Raw genomic sequence first — 24,360 nt, 5'->3', positions numbered from 1 at the left:
TGGGATGAAACCGGAGTACCCGGAGGAAACCCACCCAGGCAAGGGGAGAACATGCAAACTCCACACAGGAAGGCCGAAGCTGGAATCGATCCCAATAATAATAATAATAATAATAATAATAATAATAATAATAATAATAATAATAATAATAATAATAATAATAATAATAATAATAATAATAATAATAATAATAATAAACAACAGGGATCTCGTAGCAATCACTGCTCGTGCCCTAATTAACTGTGTATCACGAAGCTTCCTAGTTGCACTCAATATAAGTAGGGGCATAATAAAGTTTCATTCAAATCCATGCATAGTAGTTCCTGTTAAATTGTTTTTCCAGTCAAATCACGTTAATCTATTACAGAGTTCCTCATACCATGGCAACGATGGTTAATGTTTTAAAATTTTCTATGGTCTTCAGTTTGCATTATGGGTTCATAACTTATGTCAGTGGATTTCAACCTCTGGGGGGAGCCCGGCATTATACCATTTCATTGTTAAGTTATGCTAAGTGCTCTGCGACCCCAGTGGTCCGTTTCCATAGTCAATGTAGTTTGTCAGGCGTGGTTGCATGACCGGCGGCACGTTTGAAATTTTGCTCCTCCGCCCATTCCAAGAGCAGCCAACACAACCACTGTCGATTACCATATCGTCTAGCAACGTGTGACAGAAGATTGTGAAAAAAAAACACAAAAAAAAAAACCAGAGATTCACATTATATGAAGTCATCCAGGACAGTACGTACTGAACTGGGACACTGAACAATGAAGTATTGATATCTGCTGGTGGACTGATACTGTGCTGTGAGCAATAACGATGCTTGCTTTGCAACATCAATATTTAGTGCCATCTCTATTACAAGTTGCTCACTGGTGAAATGCTAAATTATAGTTTACATGGAGCAAATCAGTTAATAATAATGAAGTCGGGTGAATGCCTTCTGCCAATTTGCTTTTGTCTTTGATACATTGAAATCATGTATGTATTTTAGCATAGGACTGCGCCATGACAAGAAAGAATTCACCAAGGAAATAAATATTGTTTGAGGTATGCATTCTAAGAGCTGGGATCTAAGAACAGAAGCAGGTAAACAAGCTTCTCTCCCTGAATTTAATCGCATACACGCGCACACAAAATCGAGTGGGTGAGGTCGGGGTGTGACAGCCTCAACCAGGAATGCAGTAGTGTGTGTTTTTTTTTTTTTTTGCTCTCCAGATAATAGTGTGCACTGTCAACCTGCCTGATGTGTTAGTTTCTCTTAATGTTCAAGAAAGAAACACCGTGGAGCTAGTTTCACTCAAAGCTACATTCATTAGAATAGGAAAGCGGAGGACCGTAGAGAAAGAGGAGACATTGTGTGCACCTGTGGACTGGATTTGTTTTTCTTGGACACTCGGGTATTTCCTACAACACTGGGAAAAAAGACTGGATCTGGGCATTTTTTTTTAGCATGCATGGATGATATTTTACAGTTATTAAATGAAATAGCTTTGGATTCTCTGTAAACATTTGCTGAATGTCCCTCAACATCTGGATTGTTTGTTGAAACTGGATTCAGAGCCATTTTTGGACTTTTTGTCCATTGCATCTCCTCCGTTGCCCTGACTTGACATTAAACAAGACATGTAAAGACAGCAAAAGCTTTGCAGTGATCGTCTTTGTAGAATTGTTTTGACACTGGATTACAAGCAACTGACATCATCCGACACCTGACTACACTGTGAATGCCAAAGCTAAATATGGCATCACACTGCATAACATAGGAGCAAGTCCCATTCCACAAAGGTAAGGAATTCAAGATTCTACTTTGTACCCCGCGTTGGTACTCTTGTTGGTACTCGGAGAAATGGCGTTGCCTGCTTAATTTTTTTAACTAGTTGAAGCACAAATGATACACACTGACTCTGTCGATGTTTAATTTTGACAGGTTCCCGATAATTGCACAAACTTACTGTAGCTCTGCTATTCGGATTGATTTTTATTTTCCCACTGGCACACTGTCAAACAAATCAATCAAAAAATGAATTGCTAGATGTCCATTTGCACCATACAAACTTGTCAATCCCATGATCCTTCATGCTTTTGACTTGGTATCACTTAAAAGTGTGCATGGTGTGACCCACCTGCTGATCAATTGACCCCAGTGACCTTAAGTGTACATGCACAAAAAACATTTATGCTTTTTTTTAAAAATTAATTTAAAATTAAAACGTTTGACTACCAAACATTGATTTTAACAGTTATAACGCTAAATTTATGATGTGAATTATTGAGTTTTTATAACCAAATTAACAATGATGTTTTCCTTATAGTATATGGCAGAAATGGGAGACTCGAGACATATGACTTGACTTGAGTTTGACTCAAGTTGCTATATTTAGGACTTGCTGGCCAAAAATATGGGAACGACTCGACTTGGGACTTGGTATTTAAGACTTGAACGTCATGATTTCATCTTGTACATAGTATGAAATCTGCATTTTAACACGGTTTTCCTTTTGAAGAAGGAAAGCAAGAATGAAAGAAACAAAGAGGGGTTTTGTTCAATCATGCCAACCTGGCAACACTCGTCAGCATCACTCATTTGAATTCACGGATTATTTTGTCCGTGATGTTGGCAACAATAGTCGGCATGTGCACTAAACTGAAAGAAAGTCTCAACATTTCACCATTTCACCAAAACCATTTCAGCGGGCGATTCGGAGAAGAGTCTGGAACAGACGTCTGTTTTTGGAACGGAGGACGGAAGACAATACGTTTTTTTTTTTTTTAAAAAGACTAAAGACTAAGTGGGTTTTCCTTTAATCATTCCTAACCAGGTCAAGTACTGCCTGTATAGAATGCAAATATTTGCATTTGGAGCAGAATGAAATCTTTTACTGGGAGTCCAACGGAGTGAGCGAGCGAGCGAGCGAGAGTGAGCAAAAACATGGAAGCGATATTTGCGAATGTGAGAAGAAGCAAATGAGAGCCATAAAAAGCATCTTAGGTTGCATTTAATTTGAGCAAAGGCACAAAGTGCAGTAAATACAACCATCTCTACAATGCGACTCTGGTCACAGCTCATCTATCAATGAACCTCGCGTAACGGTTCTGGTAGACTGTAAATATAAGTGCGTTCTGCCTTGCTTGGTGGGGTCAGAAATCGTCTCCCTGTGTTGATAATATAGATAAGACCCCATTTTATAATGTGGAAACCCACGATTATTCGTCCGAGGTGACTATTGTCCGCACAAATACATTTTTATGGCTAAATTTTGCTGCTGCGGCTTTTCATCACGTATGTTTTGTAGTCTGTAAATTACGGTAAGTGGATGTGAAATTAGACAACTAATGAGCTTTAAATAACCTTTAGGAATTATGTAACGAGGCGGTACGGTGGCCGCATGCCTGCGTGGGCTTTTTCCGGGCACTCTGGTTTCCTTCCACATTCCAAAAACATGCATGGTAGGTTAATTGAACTTACTATATCGTCCCGAGGTGTGATTATGAGAGGAATATTTTTTGTTGCACTATGTGTGCAATTTGATTTTGATTTGCAAGCCTCAATCAGCGCTTTATAGGAGGAGAGCGAAGCAGTAAGTGTAAAACCTATTTTGTGCGTACACTCGGAGGGTCTTTTACATGCGAAAAACTTTTTTGTACGCACAAAAGATCTTTTCGTACACGGTGTTTGACGGTTACATAATTGTGGCATAAATCTAACGCCATAAAATAGGTCAATCATATCACCAAGACCCACCGCGCGACACTGTCGTATTGGGGACACCCCGGTTCGACCTGGATCCTTCTCATTGGTTGACTCAACGCTGACAGGAAAGGCCCAGCGGGCGTTCTTGTATCCTAGCAGGAACGCCCGAGCTGCAGCTGGACCCTTCTCGAAAAAATGCGCACATGTAGGGGAAGCTTTGGTTTGAAGTAGTTAACTGATTTAATTTTCCGAATATTTTCCTTGAAAATATATAAATGATGTATGTTCATTGAACCCAAATTTGTCATATGCAACCAATGTTCATGTCACAATGAAATTAATAGGCTTCACTTGCAAGTGGGTCGCGCTTGGGGTTCGATGTCGCACTCCCGAACGAATCAATGACTTGGAACCAAAGTGCGTTGATTGCGGAGCTAAAACATTTAATAACTCATTCTTTTTCATGGAAGCGGGGTACACCCTGAACTGGTTGAAGCCGTTTACAAGAAAAGCATAGCTCATAAAAGAGGCGCAGTGCATCTTCGGAAGAAGCTGGGGATCTTTCCTGGCTTGACCACGGAAATGGCCAAGAAATAAGTCAGCTTTTGGGGGATCACAGCTGAACTCAAGCTTGTTGATATTATGAACTCAGCTACACATTTACTAAAAAGTTCACAGATCCCGGGGAGGTTGAGAAATATTACAAAACTTCAATTGAGGCTGCACTAAAGAACAGTGGATAAAACTAACAATGAGTTGTAAGACAACTGGACGGATTATGAAGAAATGAACGTGACTGGAATTATGGTTAAATCAGCAACTTCTCTCTTTTAGGAAAATTGCGAGTCTTTGTTTGTCATAAAAAAATTAATTGAAGTTCCACCGTTATCCTATTGTTTACAGTGATTAAACCCGCATACCTCATTGTAGAGAATGACTTCGTCAGGAGCAGGCGCAGCTCATATTTCGACTCATCACAATGTTGAAGAGCTTGAGTGTGAATGTACACTATGCGTTGATTCAGTTTGTCAGTTTTGGTATGTTACGAATGTAAAAGTATATAATAGAACAAATATCGGAACGTTAAAATATTTTTGCTCCAAAAGGGGAATAGCTCAGTTGAATATGTGCGATTGAGGAACTAAAGTATATGCTATTCACGATATTTGACAAGCTTATTATTTAAGACTTCTTTTTATTTGCGCGGGCAAGCGACAGGGTGGACAATGCCGCACGCAGTTTCTCCTCACTGGTGACCCTGAAAGAGGCCTTGTGTATTGCAAAACCTAACCTGTACGTTCATGCCAGCATGTGACTAACCAGATCAATCACGAAAGAGAATGCACGCGGCATTCTCCGTGCAGAAACAATTTCTGAAGTGCGTGCGGGGCATGTGTCACTGACCTTTTTTCGCTCTCAATAACAACAGGCAGCACAAAGACGGATTAGACAGTCAGTAGACTGTCCTGCAGGACTCGCATGGGAAAATTTTCTTTTAATAATATGTCAATTGACTCAAATTATCATTATAATTTCATAAATTCTGCAGAAGTGATGAACGTTTCTTTCTTTGGAAACTTTGCAAGTTTGAAATATTTACATGATGCAAATTGTTTGCTTTGAAATGGTCGCATTGCAAGCATGTAAGTTATTCCTGCCTTGGGTGTGTCCGTCATGCTGTCTGTTCTGTCAGAACACTCATCTCTTTACTACTCATTCGCTTTCCTGTGCAGAAATTTGTTTGCATGAATTTTAATAACAATTTTGGCAGCTGTCATGAGACATATTTTTCCAAGGCATAATTAGATTGTTTGATTATGAAAAAATATTGATCATGATTATTTTAGTGATAATTGTAATCCTGATTATTAAAACAATTTTTTGGGGTACGAAACAACAACAAAAGATGTTTAAATGTAAACAACATTAAGACAAATCAAATTTATTTTATCTTAAATTTTGAAAAAGGTGCATGTATAAATTTGAGTCTGGTTTCCTTGGATAAACAAAAATAATGCATTGGACTTCACTGGCTATACACTTATAAATTGGTGTAAAAAACTGTTGTAACGTTTAATTGAACAATTTCAATATAATGCTCAAATTTTGAACTCAAGTAAAAAAATCTGTGCTATTTTAACAATGTTTTATATATAATAATATACGCTGTATAAAATAATATTTTTTACGATTATGCCAATTTTGTAATTGCTGAGTGTAATAATTATAATCGTAATTGAATATTGATTAATTACGCAGCCTTAGGCAGAATTACTTATACGAATGTACTATGTCAGTAAAATTGCTCGATTGGAATCTAAGCTCGACCAACAACCTAAACTACATTTACAGGATCAGAATTGTGCAGACATTTTTACTGAACCCGTCGATTTTCGCTCCAGTTAATCCTGACCGGTGTTGTGTGTAACAATATGATATGTTGTTGTTATCGGGTGCACCAGTAGGGGGCACTAGGGGGCAGTTGGGTGTGTGGTTAAACCTGTATTTAGGATTAGAGTGGATCGGAGAAGCGGGTTGTTGCAAATAAAGGCTGGCCGAGTTGGGTCAGAACAAAGAAACTGGACGTGTATTTTTCTTAGAAAACCCCACTTAAACATTGTGGGTAGAATGCCGTCTATCGCAGATGAATTTGGATTTTCAATCAATTACAGCATAATAATTCATCCATCCATGTGCCGATCTGCTTATCCTCATGAGTTGTTTTAAAAATTGCAACATCTGAAGACCTGATGAACACTTAAAAAAAATAAATAAATTCTTAAACCTTCAGTTAAACTTGTGTAAAGTCACATTTTTGCCGAGAAGCTTTAAAGCTGCAAAGTGTTGCTGTCCTGTGAATAACATGTATGCTTGTCTTTTTTTTTTTAAAGTTCACATTAATGGGATTTAGGTATATTTCCAAGTGAGGCTTCTGAATCCTACCCACATTAATCACGTTTGTCAATCAATTCCTTTTCTGTGTTACATTACTACAGATTCATCGTATTCGATTTGGCTTTCGGCTATCGAGTTGTTGTTAAGCAAATGTCAAAAGAAATATGTTTTTTCCATTGTTTATTGTACATCCAAACACTTAACACTCTCAAACTCATTGATCAATCGGCCGTTGGACGAGACCCCTTATTTCCCTCTGGGCCTTTTTTTCCCTCGACATTGTCTTGCAGGATGATTGGATTGGCACTGTACACATTTTGCTAAATTGCTCCCTCAGCTCAAAAATAATTTGTGAAGGCAAATTTTGTGATGCAAATATTGTTTTGGTTGCATTAGCCGGTTTACCCATTGAAGTGTTCTGCGAATGCAATTACTGTAATATCCGAGTAATTTACGACTAACAGCGTGTATTGCTCTTTCATTTTAGGCAACAAGTCTGTCAGTCTGTGGCAGTGAACATGACATCTCAGGAACCGCAGCGTCAGGGGCACTTCTTCGCCACCATATTTCCTTGCTGTTTCAAAAATGATGACCAACCAGAAATCACCCATTTCCACGAGAATGTCAGTACTGCAGCACTGGAGCCCACCGTACCGATGCCCCCTCGCGAAGAGCTGGACTCTATGTTCACTGAGCTGGTGGTGAGTACGCAACAAGATTTACTGTTTTGTGTGACATTCAAATCGACGAAGTTTCTTTCTCATGTTCGTCTGGCTTCCGTTTGTCTTAAAGGATGAATTGGACCTCACAGAAGAACACAGAGCTGGCATGTTTGCATTGCCAGCAGAGAAAAAATGGAAGCTTTACTGGAGTAAGAAGATGGTAAGAAGCTGCTAGTTCGATAGTAGTCTATATTGTACATCTCTATCATTGGGAATAAGTGTAGAATTTTTTAGTGTGTATGTAAATGGATATAGTAACACGCAATTCCACTAACAAAAGTGATGTGCTGTGCTATATTGCTGACCAATTTGTTTTGGCTCACTTCCACTTTGTCAGACGCATACGTAGAACCTCGAGAGACAAAAAACTGTGTGATGGCAAAGCACTCCATTATAAAAGTGCTGAATGAATGAATGAATTTATTTTTGAACACGTGGATACACAGGCCATCATTAAAGAAAAAAACGTAAAAAAAAAAATCACATTTAAGTCACAAGGTTTTCCAAGTAGGACGCATAATTTTTTAATCACACCACCTATTTCAACAATAGGGTTTCCTGACTGGAATTTCCTGTTGCTTTAATTGACAGTTTCAAGAATACACAAAAGTAAAAGTGAGAAGAGATCATCTCTTTGTGCAGTCATTGCATAATGAGTTCATTTAATTATCTTGATAATCATTTGTGACACAAGCAACATAATTGAGTGGTGTAAAAGCCTGCCTGGCTCAATTACATATTTTATAGAAAATAAATAAAATTAAATAATAATTAAAAAAAGCCAAGATTGAATGATTGCCTGGGCTCACAACCATTAACATTCATGTCATAGACTCCTATCATCCAGTACATAGACTCTTGACTTCTGTTGTGTGCAATGACAATAAAGTTGAATTTCATTCTATTCTATCTGTTTGTATCCCAGGAAGCAGAAGAGATTAAAGGAGCAACCAGCTGGCCAGAGTATTATATTGACCAGCTACGTTCAATGGCCGCGGTAAGCATATCTCAGCCGCCCGTTTCCTTTCAACTTCTTATAGTCACAGATGATTTTTTTTTTTTTTTTTAGAATGAAATCAATTGGGCAGTGCAAATAAAGAGTTGTCATGCATTCACTTTATTAACTGATATCATATAAGGACTTCCAAAATAGTTTTCAGGGTTTCCCCCCCCCCCCCTCTTGTCAGAGAAAGAACATGCTCATTATGGAGGGCGAAGAAGATCAGGGAAGACAAAGGGTTGTCGAAGGCCTTAAGACAGCTCTGAGGACACAACCTATGAGGTACATAAGTGTTATTTGTGACACGTACACCATAATGCAATATTGGATTTGTTTCTTGAGATCTGTCCTTTTTGCTATGTTCATACTGCACGTTTGTTTGCACAGAATTTTTTAATGTCGCGTGAACAGAGTAACGATTTTTTTTTTCTCAAATTCAAAAAGGGCCTCTTTTGTAAGTGGATATATAAATAAATAAAGAAATAAAAAAAATAATTATATATATATATATATAAATATATATATATTATTTTTATTTATTTATTTATATATATATATATATATATATATATTCACGAGCTGCCATGCTGGGAAGTGTGTGGCTTCACTATCGTTAAACAATCAAAAAAAAAAAAAAAACTGTTTGTATGTCCTATTCAACCTGATTTATGTTTTACAGATGCACCTCTCTGCTTGATCTCTCACAGATTTGTCACTAGGTTTATTGACTTAGATGGCCTATCGTGTATCTTGAATTTTCTCAAGTCAATGGACTATGAGACAACAGAGTCTCCGATCCACACGTCATTGATTGGATGCATCAAGGCTCTGATGAACAATTCACAAGGCAGAGCTCATGTCCTGGGACACAGCGAGAGCATCAACGTCATTGCACAAAGTCTTGCCACAGAAAACATTAAAACCAAGGTACATAAATGCAAGCATGACATTCTACTAATCATATTACCAAGCCCAGTGTTCTGAAATGATCTTGCTCCTCTTTCTTATAGGTTGCCGTCTTAGAGATTCTAGGTGCAGTTTGCCTGGTGCCTGGAGGCCATAAGAAAGTACTTGAGGCCATGCTGCACTACCAGACCTTCGCCTCAGAGAGAACACGCTTCCAGGTCAGATTATTTCTGATTACGCTATATATCTCACTAATATTATACATGAAACTCTTTATAACCTTTTAGTCCAACGCTGGATTCAGAGTGGCTTATGCAGGAAATTCCTTTTACAGCAACTCAAATGGCATCTGATTCCCTCACGGGATGAATAAAGTATCGATCTTTCTCGTTATCGCACAATATGATACGAGCTTCCAAACTCATATTGACCAATTGATTTTGTTTGCCAGCATGCTTCAGTTCCCTTTGAATGTTGACATTTGAGGCCCAGAGGCTTCAATGTGTGTGTCATATTCTAAGGCAGCAGTGGCCAACCAGTCAATTGCGGTTAACTGATTTCCAGAATTACTTTACCACAGCAAGCTACAGAAAACAATATTTACACAGATTGTCTTCCCAGGATGACACATCTGCTCCCTGGACTCGGGAAATATTATATCAGAATCAGAGTGCCCTTTATAGTCATTGTACTCAGTGTACAACAAGTTTGGAGAGCTCCCCTCGTCAGTGCAATATAACAAATAATTGAATTAAATACATCAATTAGATTAATTAAACATGAAATAATTCAACAAAAAATAAATATGAAATTAAATAAATAAAGCACATTATGTTGCAGTTCTACATGGTAAGGATAGTTGTGTGCGAGAGTTCAGCATGGGTATGGGAAGAAACTGTTTTCAATCGGTTAGTCTTTGTTTGTTGCACCTGTAGCACCTGTCAGAGGGCAACAGGTCAAAGAGGTGTGAGTTTAGGTGAATATTGTCCTTGATGATCTTATGAGCTCTGCTGAGGCACCGGGTAGTGTAGATGTCCGACAAGGAGTGGAGAGAGCAGCCAATAGTCCTCTGGAGCCTCACTCGTGTCTGCCAGGTGGAGACTCAGTAAGTCAGCAGGCTCTCGATAGAAGAGTGGTAGAAGGCCAGCAAAATGTTATTTTATTCATGTAACATTTTAAATAACAGGGCAGAATTTCAACCCGCAGTTCAATGTCACCCATCGAGTGAATCCAGGTGGCTTGTTACTGAACAATCATTTGTCTAACCCTTTGACACGAAGCATGTTCCGCACAACATGTTCGCTGGGCCGTGGTAGAGGGCTCCAACAGATCCACACAAGAATGTGGTTTAATTGTGGATTGTGCTTAGAAAGAAAAGTTGCGGTAAGAAAGTCAACCAACCTGTCGTTCGACAATGTGATAACTTTCTGCCACTCCTACTAACAAAGTGGCGTTACTCCCACATTAAATATGAAATGATTGGCTGCATCACAACGTGACGCCACAAGAAGCGTGACGATAATTGGACAACTGTATGAGCACATAATCAACCCACCCCGATTGAATGAACACATTTCGGATCACCTCGGTTGCAGATACAATAGAAATAAATGGGTGATTTCCTCATTTAATTGGTGATTACAACATATTTGATGATTGGGATGCTGCTGAGGAATTGAAGGAAAACAGCAGCAGAGTTATCTTAAGAAGTTAATTAGCTTGCAGGTGAAAAGGATCGAATAAACGGAAAGACAACAACAAAATGGGGTATATTGCACAGAAAAACTTCCTGACAAATCCAAACTGAACACTTCGCTGTTAATCTTTTAAAAGACACTCTCCGACAATTTCCTGACGCATTCATTCAACAAAGACCGACCGAAATTATGCCATTGCCAGCATGAGAGCATGCAACAACCATCACATATAAACGTGCCAAACTTATGTGTCACAAAGAAAACTGATTTTATCGTCAAACTTGTGGTTGTCTTGCCCATTTTTGGGGCGGGGCTTAGCGCGTGACAAATTTTAAAAAAAGAATTCGATTAACAACGGCCTAATGTTGATTTTAGTCTGATTTTAGTTGATTTTAAACTTCTCCTTCTTTCTCCTTACCAATTTATCTCCTCCTCCCCATGTTCAAACAACTCTTAATCTCGACTGAGACCAGCGCTAGAAATCCTTAGGACTCCTTGTGGCTGGTTTGTCACAAACTTATACAAGGCACTGCAATAATGCTCTTATCACTATTTACTCTAAAATGTACGTTGTCAGTGCGAAATTTAGCCCCGATGAGCACAGAGCAGGAATCCATGACTTACTTAGTTTTAATGAATACAGCCGCAACACAATTAATAGTTGTTGAGCTCTTGCATGTTTTTTCTGCTTGCACAACATGCCAACGTCCGTATTTTCTGTTTTGTGTGCAGACTCTAGTGACGGACCTGGATCGAGCCACAGGTCGCTACCGAGATGAGGTTAATCTCAAGACTGCCATCATGTCTTTCATTAATGCAGTACTGAGCCAAGGACCTGGCGAGGTAAAGATGCTTCTGTTGTTATTTTGGCGGAAAATAAGATAAGATTCCCTTTATAAGATAAGATTCCAACACCTTTTCACATTTTGTCATTCCAGTCTCCTGTGGGTTTTACTAAAATATGATGATTGGATTTTGTTGACGGTTAAAACAGTCATCATATGTATTCACTTTGCTCAGTTCTCTACCTTGTTTCTTTCTTTCATTTTTTATGATCAGAGTAAGAAAATAGTAGCTCATTTGTTTGGGCTTGGGCTTTGGATCTGCAAGGTCGTGGTTGCAAACAAAACAAATTGCAATTATTCACTGGAGAGATGCTAGTCCCCATTCCGACTACTGTTGAGATGCACTTGAGCACCAATTGAACACCACTCAGTCTCAGCTCCATGCAGCACCATTTGTACACCGCCGCATCTCTAATCGGATACGGCACATGTGTATCCATTGTATTGTTGACTTCTGGATGAATGTGCGTGTCTTCAGAGCAGTTTGGAGTTCCGTATCCACTCACGCTACGAGTTCCTGATGTTGGGCATTCAGACAGTCATTGATAAACTTCGCTCCCATGATAATGCAACACTGGACAGGTGCAGAATCAATTAAACAGCAACTTGTGGCATTATTTTTGTGGGCAACCTTCTCACATATTGCATCTGTTGTCTTTCAGACATCTGGACTTCTTTGAAATGCTGAGGAATGAGGATGAACTTCTGTTGTCCAAACGCTTTGACCGTGTAAGTTAATGCAGCTCTGCCCTCTTTAGACCACAGTATCATTATACATACAGTATCATTAGTATCATAAATTGGTGTTTGAATTGACTGCTTTCACTGCTTTTGTTGGTGAATTAATTATATTTTATGTCATAGTGAAAGTAAAGTGCTTTGTTACAGGTCCAGCTTTTGTCAAATGCGCGATACAAATAAAGTTGTATTGTATTGATATTTTTTAACCTACTGCAGCACTTTGAGATTTCCCTGAAATGTAAAATTAATTATAAATTAGAATAACGATAATAACAACAGCAGTAATAACAACAATAATCATTATTATTGTTGTTGTTTTTGTTGTTATTATTTTGCATCTAAGATTCTATAACTGATTTCAGGTTCATATTGAAACTAAAAGTGCAAGCCAGATGTTTGAGTTGATCAGGAAACATCTATCCCACACTGAAGCTTACCCTCACCTCCTGTCTACGTTACAGCATTGTCTCATGATGCCATGTAAGACTCTATGGTTGTCGTCATATATACAATTCATGCAAACTGATTTCACCTCTTGAGTCACAATAGTTCCTCACTTACTTGGTGTTGTCCGTTCACAGTTAAACAAAATAGTACCATGATCCAATATTGGGTACTGCTGGACCGGATAGTTCAGCAGCTGGTTCTGCAGACAGACAAAGGAGAAAACCCAGATGTTGCTCCCCTGGAAGACTTCAATGTTAAAAATATTGTGCGAATGTAAGTTTCATTTCATGTTGTCCCTTCCTGGAACAAAATAATACAAAAAAAGACTATAAGACTACACACACCACTGATATATATATGATATATATATATATATATATATATATATATATATATTACCACCCTGAAAAAAAAGAAAATTAAAATAATGATGAGCAGAGGTGAAAGCTACTGTATGTGATGTTTTTTTCAGAAGATAATTGTATAATCTCTGTGTACAATTCGTAAAATGTTCAACAATGCCTTAAACCTTGTCTGCTTATGTTTTGCTTAAAAGGTTAGTCAAGGAAAATGAAGTCAAACATTGGAAAGATCAAGCAGATTCAATGAGAAAAGGTGAGAAAACAAATGATTTCATTCATTTCATATGAGCCCGTTAAAGTTGAACAAAGTAAAGTGTAACATACAGTCATAGTGACTCTTTAGATATCATCAAAAATGAAAAAATGAAGGTGTACCTAGGGGCAGAACAAAATCAATATCACTACCCAAATGTATTATTTTTATTCATTATTTTGTTTTTAAATAACTTTTATCGCGGAAAGGCAATCGATTGTCATTTGCGATACGAACCGCTGCTGCAGACTGCAGAGTAAATCAAAGCAAAAAATGGAAGAATTAAAAGAATGACAGTATCTGTTACCGTACATTGCCGATACGCCAGCATGCAATGATCATGATGATATTTGACAACCGAGGTTGTGATTTGGACTTTTTAAGATGATATAGTTTTGGGTTATAGTGTACAGTTTCTCATGACTAGCAACTCTTCCCCTCACTGCTCCCATGATTTCATTTTAAGAGTGAAGTGTCACACACCCCTCACAGCGCAGATGTGAGGGGTGTGGTGGTGGTTGAGGAGGACCCAAACGCAGGGAAGCAAGGCGGGGGTAACTTAAATGGAATTTAATTGAAAATAAAAAGGCAAGCAAGGGACTGGGAAAGTCAGAAAATACAAAAGTACTTGACTTGGGAAAACGAGACTGGCATGGGAAACAGACACCAACAACAGGAACAACAACAATGGACCAACAGAACTGAAACAAGGCGCTAAATACAAACAAAGTAACGAGACAATGAGGAACACCTGGACAAGACACAAAGAGTTTGAAGGAGCTGATTAGTTCACACTCGGGAGTGAGACGACAAGCACAGGTGAACACAATCAGATTTGAACACGAGACACACACACCAAACAAGAAAAAACATGAAACTAAATGCTAAACCAAAAATAACAAACACAGACGTCATGGTCTGTGCAGAGGTCGTTGATTAGAATCCGGCCCTTGTGGAGTTTGCATGTTCACCCCATGCCTGTGTGGGTTTTCTCCAGGTACGCTGGTTTCCTCCCACATCCAAAAAACATGCGTTATCGGTTAATGGAACACTAAAGTGCCCCTATGTGTGATTGTGAGCACGAGCGGTTGTTTGTTTTTGTGCTGGCGACCAGTTCAGGCCGTCCCCCGCCTCCTGCTCAAAGCACGCCCGCCACCGTCGTGAGAATAAGCGGCTTGGATAATGAATGGATAGTTACCGATATGTCTTATGTGTAATATTACAATTTCTATAATTCTATGTAAGCTATCTATATTTTAACTTCAATATATTGATTTCCCTTTTACAATATTGTGATATACTATCAGTACTGTAATTGGCAAATACTTTGATAATATTGCAATGTGATTTACTGTGAGATTCCCACTGCTCGTGGTATTTCTCAAAGTAGAGTATAAACCATTTACAGTATATCAAGGTCAAGTGTGTCAAGGTACTCTATAAATAAAGACGTTTTGTATTTTATTGTATTGTACTCATTGCTTATGCAGCAAAAGGTTTAATACCTCAAATATTTAAAGAAAACTTTCCCCCCTAGATCATCAAGAACTAAAACAACGTTTTGAAAAGAAAGAAAGGGAGTGCGAGGCCAAGAATAAGGAGAAAGAAGAAATGATGGCAATGCTGAACAAGTTGAAAGACAAACTGGAGCGGGAGAGCAATGAGCACAAACAAGCCAAACAACAACTGGTGGAACTGTCTGCTCGGCTGCAGCAACTCGGTTCTGTATGTTCACCACACAGCAATTATCCAGGATTTGAAACTAGTGGATCTGCATTTCAGAAATAATACTGTGTTTTGTTAAAGTTACCACCATATTTTTAAAAATGGGATTATGCACATGATTTAATGATGATTATTATTTTCTGCTCTAATTAGTCATCCAGTGTTCCGGGGGGACCTCCAGGAAATTTGGTTCCTCTTCTTCCTATTGCGTCTTCTGCTCTTCATCCACCTCCTCCGCCACCCGGGGGGCCGCCAGCTTTTGGAATTTCTCCATTTGCTCCACCTCCCCCACCTCCTCCTCCTCCTCCAGGAGCTCCTCTTGAAAGTATAAGGCAGAAAAATATTCCACAGCCAATAAACCCAATGAAGTCATTCAACTGGACCAAGCTACCTGTGGTACGAGTATTTTTGCCAGATTTGATAGTACTTTGCATTTCGTATTTATAGTACTCAACGTTAATTTTTAAAAGTAATATATATATATATATATATATATATATATTCATGACACACAACGCCCCAGTGAATAGCTCATGACAGACCACCACATTATTAGATGAACTGTGCAAAGGTGATCAATGTACATGTAGACCTAACAGATCAAAAATGTTTTTATTTATTTCCAGAGCAAAATAAATGGCACTATCTGGACCAAAATTGATGATCTCAATGCATTCAAAGTTCTGGATCTTGACGAATTCCAGCAGACATTCTCAGCTTACCAACGGCCGCAAGTAATTTGACGCTCAAGCGCTTTGCAACTTGACATAATTTATTGCTTGGTACAACTTGCAAAAAGATCTTAACATTTCACAATTTCCCTGTTGAACAGAGAGAAACTGATGATGACAATGCCATTGTAAGGAGAGTCAAAGAGCTTTCGGTGATTGATGGTCGCAGAGCGCAGAACTGCAACATTTTGCTCTCACGGTCAGTGTAATGAATTAAAAAAGCCAACTAATTGTTTTGTCACCAATCCCAACTATTGGTCAGTCAACCTCGACTCCCTATATCAGGGACGGGCAAACTTTTTGATTGGCGGGCCACAATGCGTTCTAAAATTTGACAGAAGGGCCGGAACAGGAGCAGATGGATGGAGTGTTTTGGTAACCTCACCACATCGGAGAAAAAAACATAAATTTAATTTTAAATGAAAGTGAACAAAAGCATTCCAAGAAAATATATATGTTATTCGTTTAATTTTTTTTCAAGTTCGGCGGGCCAGATTAAAATGTTTGGCCGGAAAAATGACGTTACTTCAGTTGCTCCATGAAAAGTTTTGATCAATTATTTACAAAAATGTGAGTGTGGAACTCATTTTTCGGGGATACAGTAAATTATCAGGAATGTTAGTCAACAGCTCTGTTGGGAAAAGTCAGTGCTGTCTAACAAATTGCAGTCCTTTCCACTTAATTGTAATAGTTTTTGGTTTTGTGTTTTTTTTTTTGTCACAGATTGAAACTGACAAATGGTGAAATTCGCTCAGCAATCCTATCCATGGATGAACAGGAAGATTTGCCAAAAGACATGCTCGAGCAGGTAATGCATCATGTGTAAGAGGCAACCTTTAATAATAAGCAGGTGAGCATTTTACGGGTGGCACGGTGGATGACTTGTTAGCCGTCCGCCTCACAGTGCAGAGGTGCATGGCTCAATTCCGCTCTCTGACCTTGCTGTGTGGAGTTTACATGTTCTGCCCGCCAAAGGTCTCTATTTAAGTTTTAATTTGATTTTATAGAATAGATTCCACAATTACTTTAGTAAATAAATTGTTAGCTGTGTCTTTCAGTTTACAGGACAATGAAACATTAAAATGCATGGATTTCAATTTTTTTAAAAAATGATCGAGATACTCTAAAACCTTTGACTGGTAGATAAAATTTAATACATGAACTAATTATCTCTTTTTGCGTGATTAAGCTTCTAAAGTTTGTTCCTGAAAAAAGTGACATTGAATTGCTGGAGGAACACAAGCATGAACTTGAGCGTATGGCCAAAGCGGACCGCTTTTTGTTTGACATGAGCAGGTATGCCGTAAAACACAACTGACCACAGTTTATTAAAATGTCTTTAAACATGACTTAAGAAAAATTAAGGACACATGACAGAAGCACAATGACTTTTTTATACACATATATATATATATATATATATAATTTTTTTTTTTTACTGTGCTGGCACTATTTTGCATGAACATTCATATTTCAACTTACTTATAATATGGCCTCCAATTCCCATCTAGGATCAACCACTATCAACAGAGACTTTTGTCTCTTTACTTCAAGAAAAAGTTTGCTGAAAGAGTGGCTGATGTCAAACCTAAAATCAAAGGTAAGTCAGGAAAAGGGCATCGCTACATTATCGATAAAATTGTTACATGTTGATTTGTATTTGCATTTTAGGATGTTACAAAAGTTTTGCCTCATGAATTAACAATTAAGATTTTTTTTTTAAATTGTTTCTATAAAAGGTTCTCAAGAAAACATCTGAGGGAACAAGTAACAGTTTAAACCTGCTCACACACACACACACACACCCCGACACACGCATACCCCGACACACACACACGCACAGTAGCAGGATATTAAGAAGGGAAATCCATACTTCTCTCTCTTCGTCCAGCTCTTCGCGGGTCATTCCCAAGCCACCGATAAACAATCTCTCCAACGTAACCTGAGTCATCCCTGACGCCTTATTCCAATCAGACATGACCTGAACACTTCACCAGCGCCACCTCATCTGAGTCACCTCAATGCAGAGAAGCAGCAACCCCCCTAAGAGTCCTACCCAGAGGACCAATCTTATCATCCTATCTGTAAGAGAGCCCGGCTGGACATCCTGCAAAGGAAACTCATTTCAGCCACATGTACCTGTGAGCTTGTTCGTTCAGTCATGGCCCACAGCTCGTGCCCAGAGGTGACAATGTAGATAAAGTAGGAAATCGAGAGCTTTGTCTTTTCGCTTAGCTCCTTTTTCGGTAGCTGGGTATTTTTTTTTTTTTTTTTTGTGGATGTAAATACTCCCGTTGCATTATGGGATAAAATGCATTACGGACAATGATAAAACCATAAAAATAAACAGTGTTTACTTAATTAACGTTCTAATGTATTGGTATGTTTTTCATTCTTATCGTTTGTGACGTTTCGCTCAATAAGACGAGGTTGCACATGCGCAAATCCATCCCCAGCATTTGGGAAAGGAATGCTCCGTTTGTTGCATTTAGACTATACCAAGTGCGTTCGAACATCCCCTTGACTGTTGTTTCTGGAAAATTTCTATTTCTAAATAAATGTAAAAAATATATATTTTGCCAGTAGGTTTGAATAGTCAAAACATTTTGACTCCACACTGGCAGATCCCCGCAACTCATAAGAACTGCTCAGCACCACAATGGACAACAAAAATATTTTTTTTTCTCCCGACATCCGAGTGACAGTAAGGCTTGTGGTTGTAGTTTATTTATCAAATACACCCATACGACTCCCAAGACGTGTGTTAGTTTGTGGCAAGTGACATCAACCTTAGAGGAGCCCATCTTTGAGTGCCCACCAGAGACATGATGTTCCACATCCTTATATTCTTCTCTGAAGCGCTTTGTTACAGCAGAAGCTGTTGTTAAGTCGCTATATAACTATGTCACTGTCTGGAACTAAAATTGAAGACTGTATTGATTTGTTGAAGATGCATTTCTGTTGCAGAAAGGGTTACCACGGTGGATAACAAAGCCTTTGTGATTTTTGTGTTTTCAGCTTTGTGTCTTGCATCCAGGGAGGTAACGAAGAGCCGATCACTACGTCAATTCTTCGAGGTGGTTCTTGCCTTTGGGAACTACATGAATAAAGGACAGCGAGGAAATGCCCATGGATTTAAAGTTTCGAGTCTAAACAAGATTGCTGACACCAAGTCAAGCATTGACAAGTATGGTTGACATTCTAAAATGAACTAAGTAGATGTTAATATTCGGGATAACTACATATGCAACTTATTAACCTCGTATTTAATCAAAAGTCAAACACCTCTAAACAGCGCACTGAGAGATAATTAATGCAAGTGGATCTATTTCATTTTTGTAGGAACATCACTCTGCTCAACTACATTGTCACTGTATTGGAGAAGAAGTTCCCGAAGGTCGTGGCCCTGAGTGAAGAGTTGGAAAATGTGCCAGAAGCAGCAAAAGTCAAGTAAGTTCAAATCCTTTTTTAATCGTCACACAATTAATCACAGGGACAAACTAATCAGCAAAATAGTAAAAAAAATTGTGGAAATGTTCACATATTTGCACAATTCTATTTACAACGTGCGACCCAAAATTCTCTAAACCAACCAACATTCGCACATCCTCCCAAATGTAAAAGATTGTGATTTTTTTTTTTCTCCTGGTGTCACTCCCTTTCTTCATCTTATTTTGCTTCTTTCTCTTTCTTTTTCTTTTCTTTTCAGTATGACGGAATTGGAGAAAGACATTAGTACTTTGCGATCTGGCATCCAAAGTGTCGAAACGGTAAGAAAACTTTTTTTTTTTCTAATTGATCCTATAACAACTAGCCGTGGGCCAATTATTGCTTTGACGGCGTACAAACCTGGAAGTAATACGTCATTCCAAAACAACTACGGCAGAGCTCAACATAGAAAGTGTATTAAGCCAGTCAGAAATCTCCAACATATCTGAGGGTATTTGACCAGTTGGAGGTTGTTGGAATTATATTCGTTGGTCAATACATGTACGAGCCAGATGCTCAGAAGAACGAAAATATTGCGTGGCTGTCGAATCAGCATCCCGGCAGGACCATTTGCACGGGAAGGACATTTTGGCAAACCACCCGACTTGCAGTGGAGACTCATGTAGACTGGAAGAATGGTACGATAAATAGGCTGGGGTTATTAGCTTTGCGTTATTGTTTTAAATTCAATGCTCTGTTGTGCTGTAAATAACGCACGGTGAGATTAGCTACTTGCTCCACTTATTCCGCTATCACTGAGACCGCACCTTAGAGTGGGTCGGTTTGCTACTTTGTCATTGGTAAGGTATTTCTTTTTGCATTGTAGGCCACTGCGCAAAATATTTCACAAAGCCTTCTGCAGCATTGTTACAATTAATTACAATCCAACTTGATTTATGTGGCACATTTCACAACAGCTGGAGCTGTAACAAAGCGCTTTCCATATGGTGTCATATAAATTAGCACAAATTAAAATACATAATATTGTTAGTTGCATAGTATTACAGTAATAATTCATCAGCTCACTTAGCATGGCCATCAGATGTGTATACTTTACTTAGACAGGTTGTGACGTGACCATATGCAATTGATTAACATTTTCCTTGTTTAAATTTTGTTCTGATATTTTTTTTTATTTTTATCTGATCGTTAGTGGCGAAAATAATTACATTTACATTGTAGATTTAAACTCTGATCCAATGAGACCTATGTTATATTTTCGGTGCGTGTTAGTTTATGTATCCTTTCACTTCCAGGAACTACAGTTCCAGCAAAGTCAAACCTCACTGGGCCCAAACGATAAATTTGTTCCCATCGTCAGGCAGTTCCTCACTGTGGCATCCTTCAGTTTGTCTGAAGTTGAGGAGTCATATGCCGAGGCAAAAGATCTGGTAAGCAAGCACTTGTTCACTGCATATTTTTATTAGAGTCTCAAGGTTGAAAGAAGAGTTACATCTTGTAGAACTCAAACTACAAATTGAGGAGCGGCTAATTTGTCATTGAATTAGCAGCCAAGAAGCATTCTTGTTGAGGTATCTGATATTGGAGCGATCCAAAAGTAAGGAAATGTATTCGAGTTACATTAGTGTTATGGCATTTTAATTATACTCCTAACTGCATTTTTTTTTTAACTTTTTAACTCCCACAACAATTTTACCATCAGCAGTTGTGTAAATCTCAAGTTTAGATCTCGCCAGAGAAGCAGATTCTCTACCCGTCTGCCTCTCACATCCGGACGTCCTGTTTAAAAGACTGTGACTTTACTGAAATAATAAACTCATAGAGGCTTTTACAAAACAAATATTTGAACATAAAAAAAAACTACACAAATTCTTTGTCATTGACACCTATTGCAACTGTTTGTTTCTACAAAAGGGTTTGTTTAACTGGCATCCCGTTTGCATTATCACTTTTTCATGGTTCAAGCTTGGCAAAGCACTGCAATACTTTGGAGAAGATTCGTCCAAACTTCAACCCGATGAATTCTTTGGTATCTTCGACACGTTCCTGTCATCTTTCTCAGAGGCCAAACAGGCCAATGAGGACATGGCCAGACGCAAGGAGGAGGAAGAAAAACGGGCACTTCTGGAGGCCAAGGTTGGAGAATATTTTCATTATACTGCCAGAGCTGAGTTTTTCCTCGTTACACGGGACTTGTGTACATTATACTGCACCACACACACACCGTACGTTAGGGCTGAAGGATTTTCGGAAATAATTGTATTGTGATTTTTCTGACAGATATTTAGATTTCGATTTGAGTTGCGATTTTCTTCACAATGTACAGCGACATTTATATTTCACTTTAGCGATGAGCATGCTGAGCGACTCCTCATTCGCCTCCTCGGTTAAAATTCTACTTGATCATGCGGTAGTTTCTTCGTCACCAGAAACAATGTCCTGACTGCTGCGGCGCTGGATAGCTTAGCGCTTATCATTCAAGCAGCGACAAAATAAATTACTTTCGGGACCACGGGCGATTTTTTTTAAATGTTTTTTTTTTTAAATGTTTTAATCAGTACGGCGCTGGTTCGTGTGACCTGCTTCCTGAGCGTGGGGCACAAGAGCCCTTTAAAAAATAAAATAAAATAAAACACAGTTTTGACAATTTCGAACACGTGTTGTCTGACATCGTGATTTTGGTCCCAAAATGAAAATTGTTCTGCCCTACTGTCCATATTTTAGTTTGTTTTAAGTCATGATTTCAAGAGTCTGTCACCCGGTTTCGCATATCGAAATGATTCAACTTTGAACAAATATTGCACATGTACTATATTACGATAATTGTTAATTATTTCAATTCTGAAATCCAAGTTAAATATGTCATGTTTCTTTCTTCTAATTTTCTCCAGATGAAGAGAGACAGGGAGCAGAAGGCAAAGAAAGCTCGAATAAATGTGGAAGGAGATGAAGGAGGTGAATTTGATGACTTGGTGTCTGCACTTCGCTCCGGTGAAGTGTTTGACAAGAATCTTTCCAAAATGATTCGCAAGAAACATCGGCGACAAGAGACTGTGAACAGCAACGACCGGGAGAGAGCAGCATCAAAACTAATCCAATGACATGTCACTGACAACTCAATGGGATGGTGAAAGTCCTGCTCCAACATTACAGTATTAGACCTTGTTGTTGTATTGACCGGATGCCAATGTGAACTAGATGAACAAATATGAAATACATAACCTGTGTTGCAGTATTGGAATATAATTTGAAATTTGATTTCTGGCTCTCTCGATAGTAATGCTCCCTTTACATCTTTTCATCTTTAGGTTTGACAAATTCCGTAAAACAAAGAAATGTCCCAATAAATCACAGCATACAATGTAAGCCCCATATAATTTCCACTATTACAGTATATTACATAACTATGTAAATTAGCACAATTCTAAATAATAATACACATGTATTGTAATGGAGTCCAAGGGCCATATTCTGGTAGACAGCACCCATGCGCATGGCATAAAAAAAAAAAAAAACGTTTTCGGGCCCGCACAAGTCTAGTCTACTGTGTTTGGGGCCATTTGAAAAAGGATGCTGGTATGGATGATGAAAAACATGCAGGACCGGAGCTTGACACCTCTATTTTTATTTAAGACCACTTCAAAAGGTCTCTGTCGAAAATATAAATTCTATGACTTAGTTGAATTAAAAAAAGCAAATATAATGTACAAAGCCGACAATTACCAACTTTGCCACAGTATCCAGAAGCAGTTTGAAATCAGAGAGTGCTGATAGTTTAAGGGTTACAACAGTCTTTTAAAAAAAATAAAAAATATATCAAGAATAAACATAAAGCAAATGTGTGTTTCTGTGAAAGGTGTTAATTTATGGAGCAATTAGGAGAATGAATTGAAAAGTTGTGAATCACTTTTTGTGTTTAAAAAGTGGTTTCAAAATGTAGCATTACAAAAATTTATAAATCATATATACCCATGAGAACTTGTACCAAATCTAGAATTATCGGGTCGTTATTAATAATGCTTTAGGTTTTAGTTCATGACATAAATAACATTATCCATACATCAATATGAAGCACGTCTGTTCGTTTTTCTGTTAGTATGTTTTGTTTTTTATTTATAGAGGGTAAATTGACTTGTGATTCTACACGTCATGCTCACAAATATATATATATATATATATATGGACAAAGGAGCATATTTTCAGTTCCATTTTTATTTGGGTTGTATACCAGTGAATGTATATATATAAATATATACGTGTGTGTGTTTCTCCGTATATATGTATATTTATGAATACATGTGCATTAACATAATATATGATTTCCAATCATTCATAGAGAACAAGGGGCAGGACTAGATGAGCCTTATTTCATCCTACTCCCTTTGAATCGTTGTGAACCAAGATGTGTATGGATTTTTCTTCCACATTGTGTTTGATATGCTCAATAAATCAATTACACAAGACTTACCTCTCATAAGTATTTCTTCCACATATGCTTTGTATTTTTCTGAGTGTTCACTTCAACAAATAAAAGCGCCAAATACAATTATTTGGGATGGATCATTGCTGACATCTAGAGGTGACCATTGCACATAGTCAAATTATTTCTTGGAAATCAAAGTCACACAGGATTGTGGTTGCATTCTGTTGACGCGTATCTTCTTTGGTCATTGGATATTATGTTTGGAAATGCATCTATGATTGACTCCTCCCTTTTAGAAATCAAATGTGATGTGGCCCTTCATCACCCAATATTTAAACCTGCCGCCAACCAAAGCTTTATAAAAATGAAATTAAATCAAACAGGCAAAATTATTTGTCAATTTAAAGATATTTCACATTCCATACCACTGGATCATTTCATTACCAAACGCATTTATTTAATTCCTTCT

The 24,360-nt window shown here is 38.1% G+C and overlaps 1 protein-coding gene across 1 annotated transcript; it reads left to right on the top strand.

Moving 5' to 3' along the window:
* Nucleotides 1–1,238: 1,238 nt before the first annotated feature.
* Nucleotides 1,239–23,931, top strand: LOC148343550 (disheveled-associated activator of morphogenesis 1-like). The gene is made up of 26 exons (XM_088318425.1): nucleotides 1,239–1,788; nucleotides 7,077–7,290; nucleotides 7,382–7,471; nucleotides 8,237–8,308; nucleotides 8,499–8,593; nucleotides 9,019–9,238; nucleotides 9,322–9,435; nucleotides 11,647–11,757; nucleotides 12,238–12,341; nucleotides 12,422–12,488; nucleotides 12,863–12,980; nucleotides 13,082–13,220; nucleotides 13,504–13,562; nucleotides 15,100–15,287; nucleotides 15,441–15,683; nucleotides 15,914–16,021; nucleotides 16,120–16,217; nucleotides 16,742–16,826; nucleotides 17,208–17,314; nucleotides 17,530–17,618; nucleotides 19,037–19,205; nucleotides 19,361–19,468; nucleotides 19,728–19,788; nucleotides 20,764–20,898; nucleotides 21,434–21,604; nucleotides 22,360–23,931. The coding sequence occupies exons 2-26, from the start codon at nucleotides 7,108–7,110 to the stop codon at nucleotides 22,567–22,569; spliced, it is 3,144 nt and encodes a 1,047-aa protein (XP_088174551.1). The 5' UTR covers nucleotides 1,239–1,788; nucleotides 7,077–7,107; the 3' UTR covers nucleotides 22,570–23,931.
* Nucleotides 23,932–24,360: the final 429 nt, after the last annotated feature.

Source organism: Idiotropiscis lumnitzeri, chromosome 1 (genome assembly GCF_059441095.1).
Source record: "Idiotropiscis lumnitzeri isolate Australia: NSW breed Sydney's pygmy pipehorse chromosome 1, RoL_Ilum_1.0, whole genome shotgun sequence".
Taxonomy (NCBI): Eukaryota; Metazoa; Chordata; class Actinopteri; order Syngnathiformes; family Syngnathidae; genus Idiotropiscis; species Idiotropiscis lumnitzeri.
The sequence above is the reverse complement of the archived record's forward strand: the minus strand, read 5'-3'. Positions and strand labels throughout refer to the sequence as shown.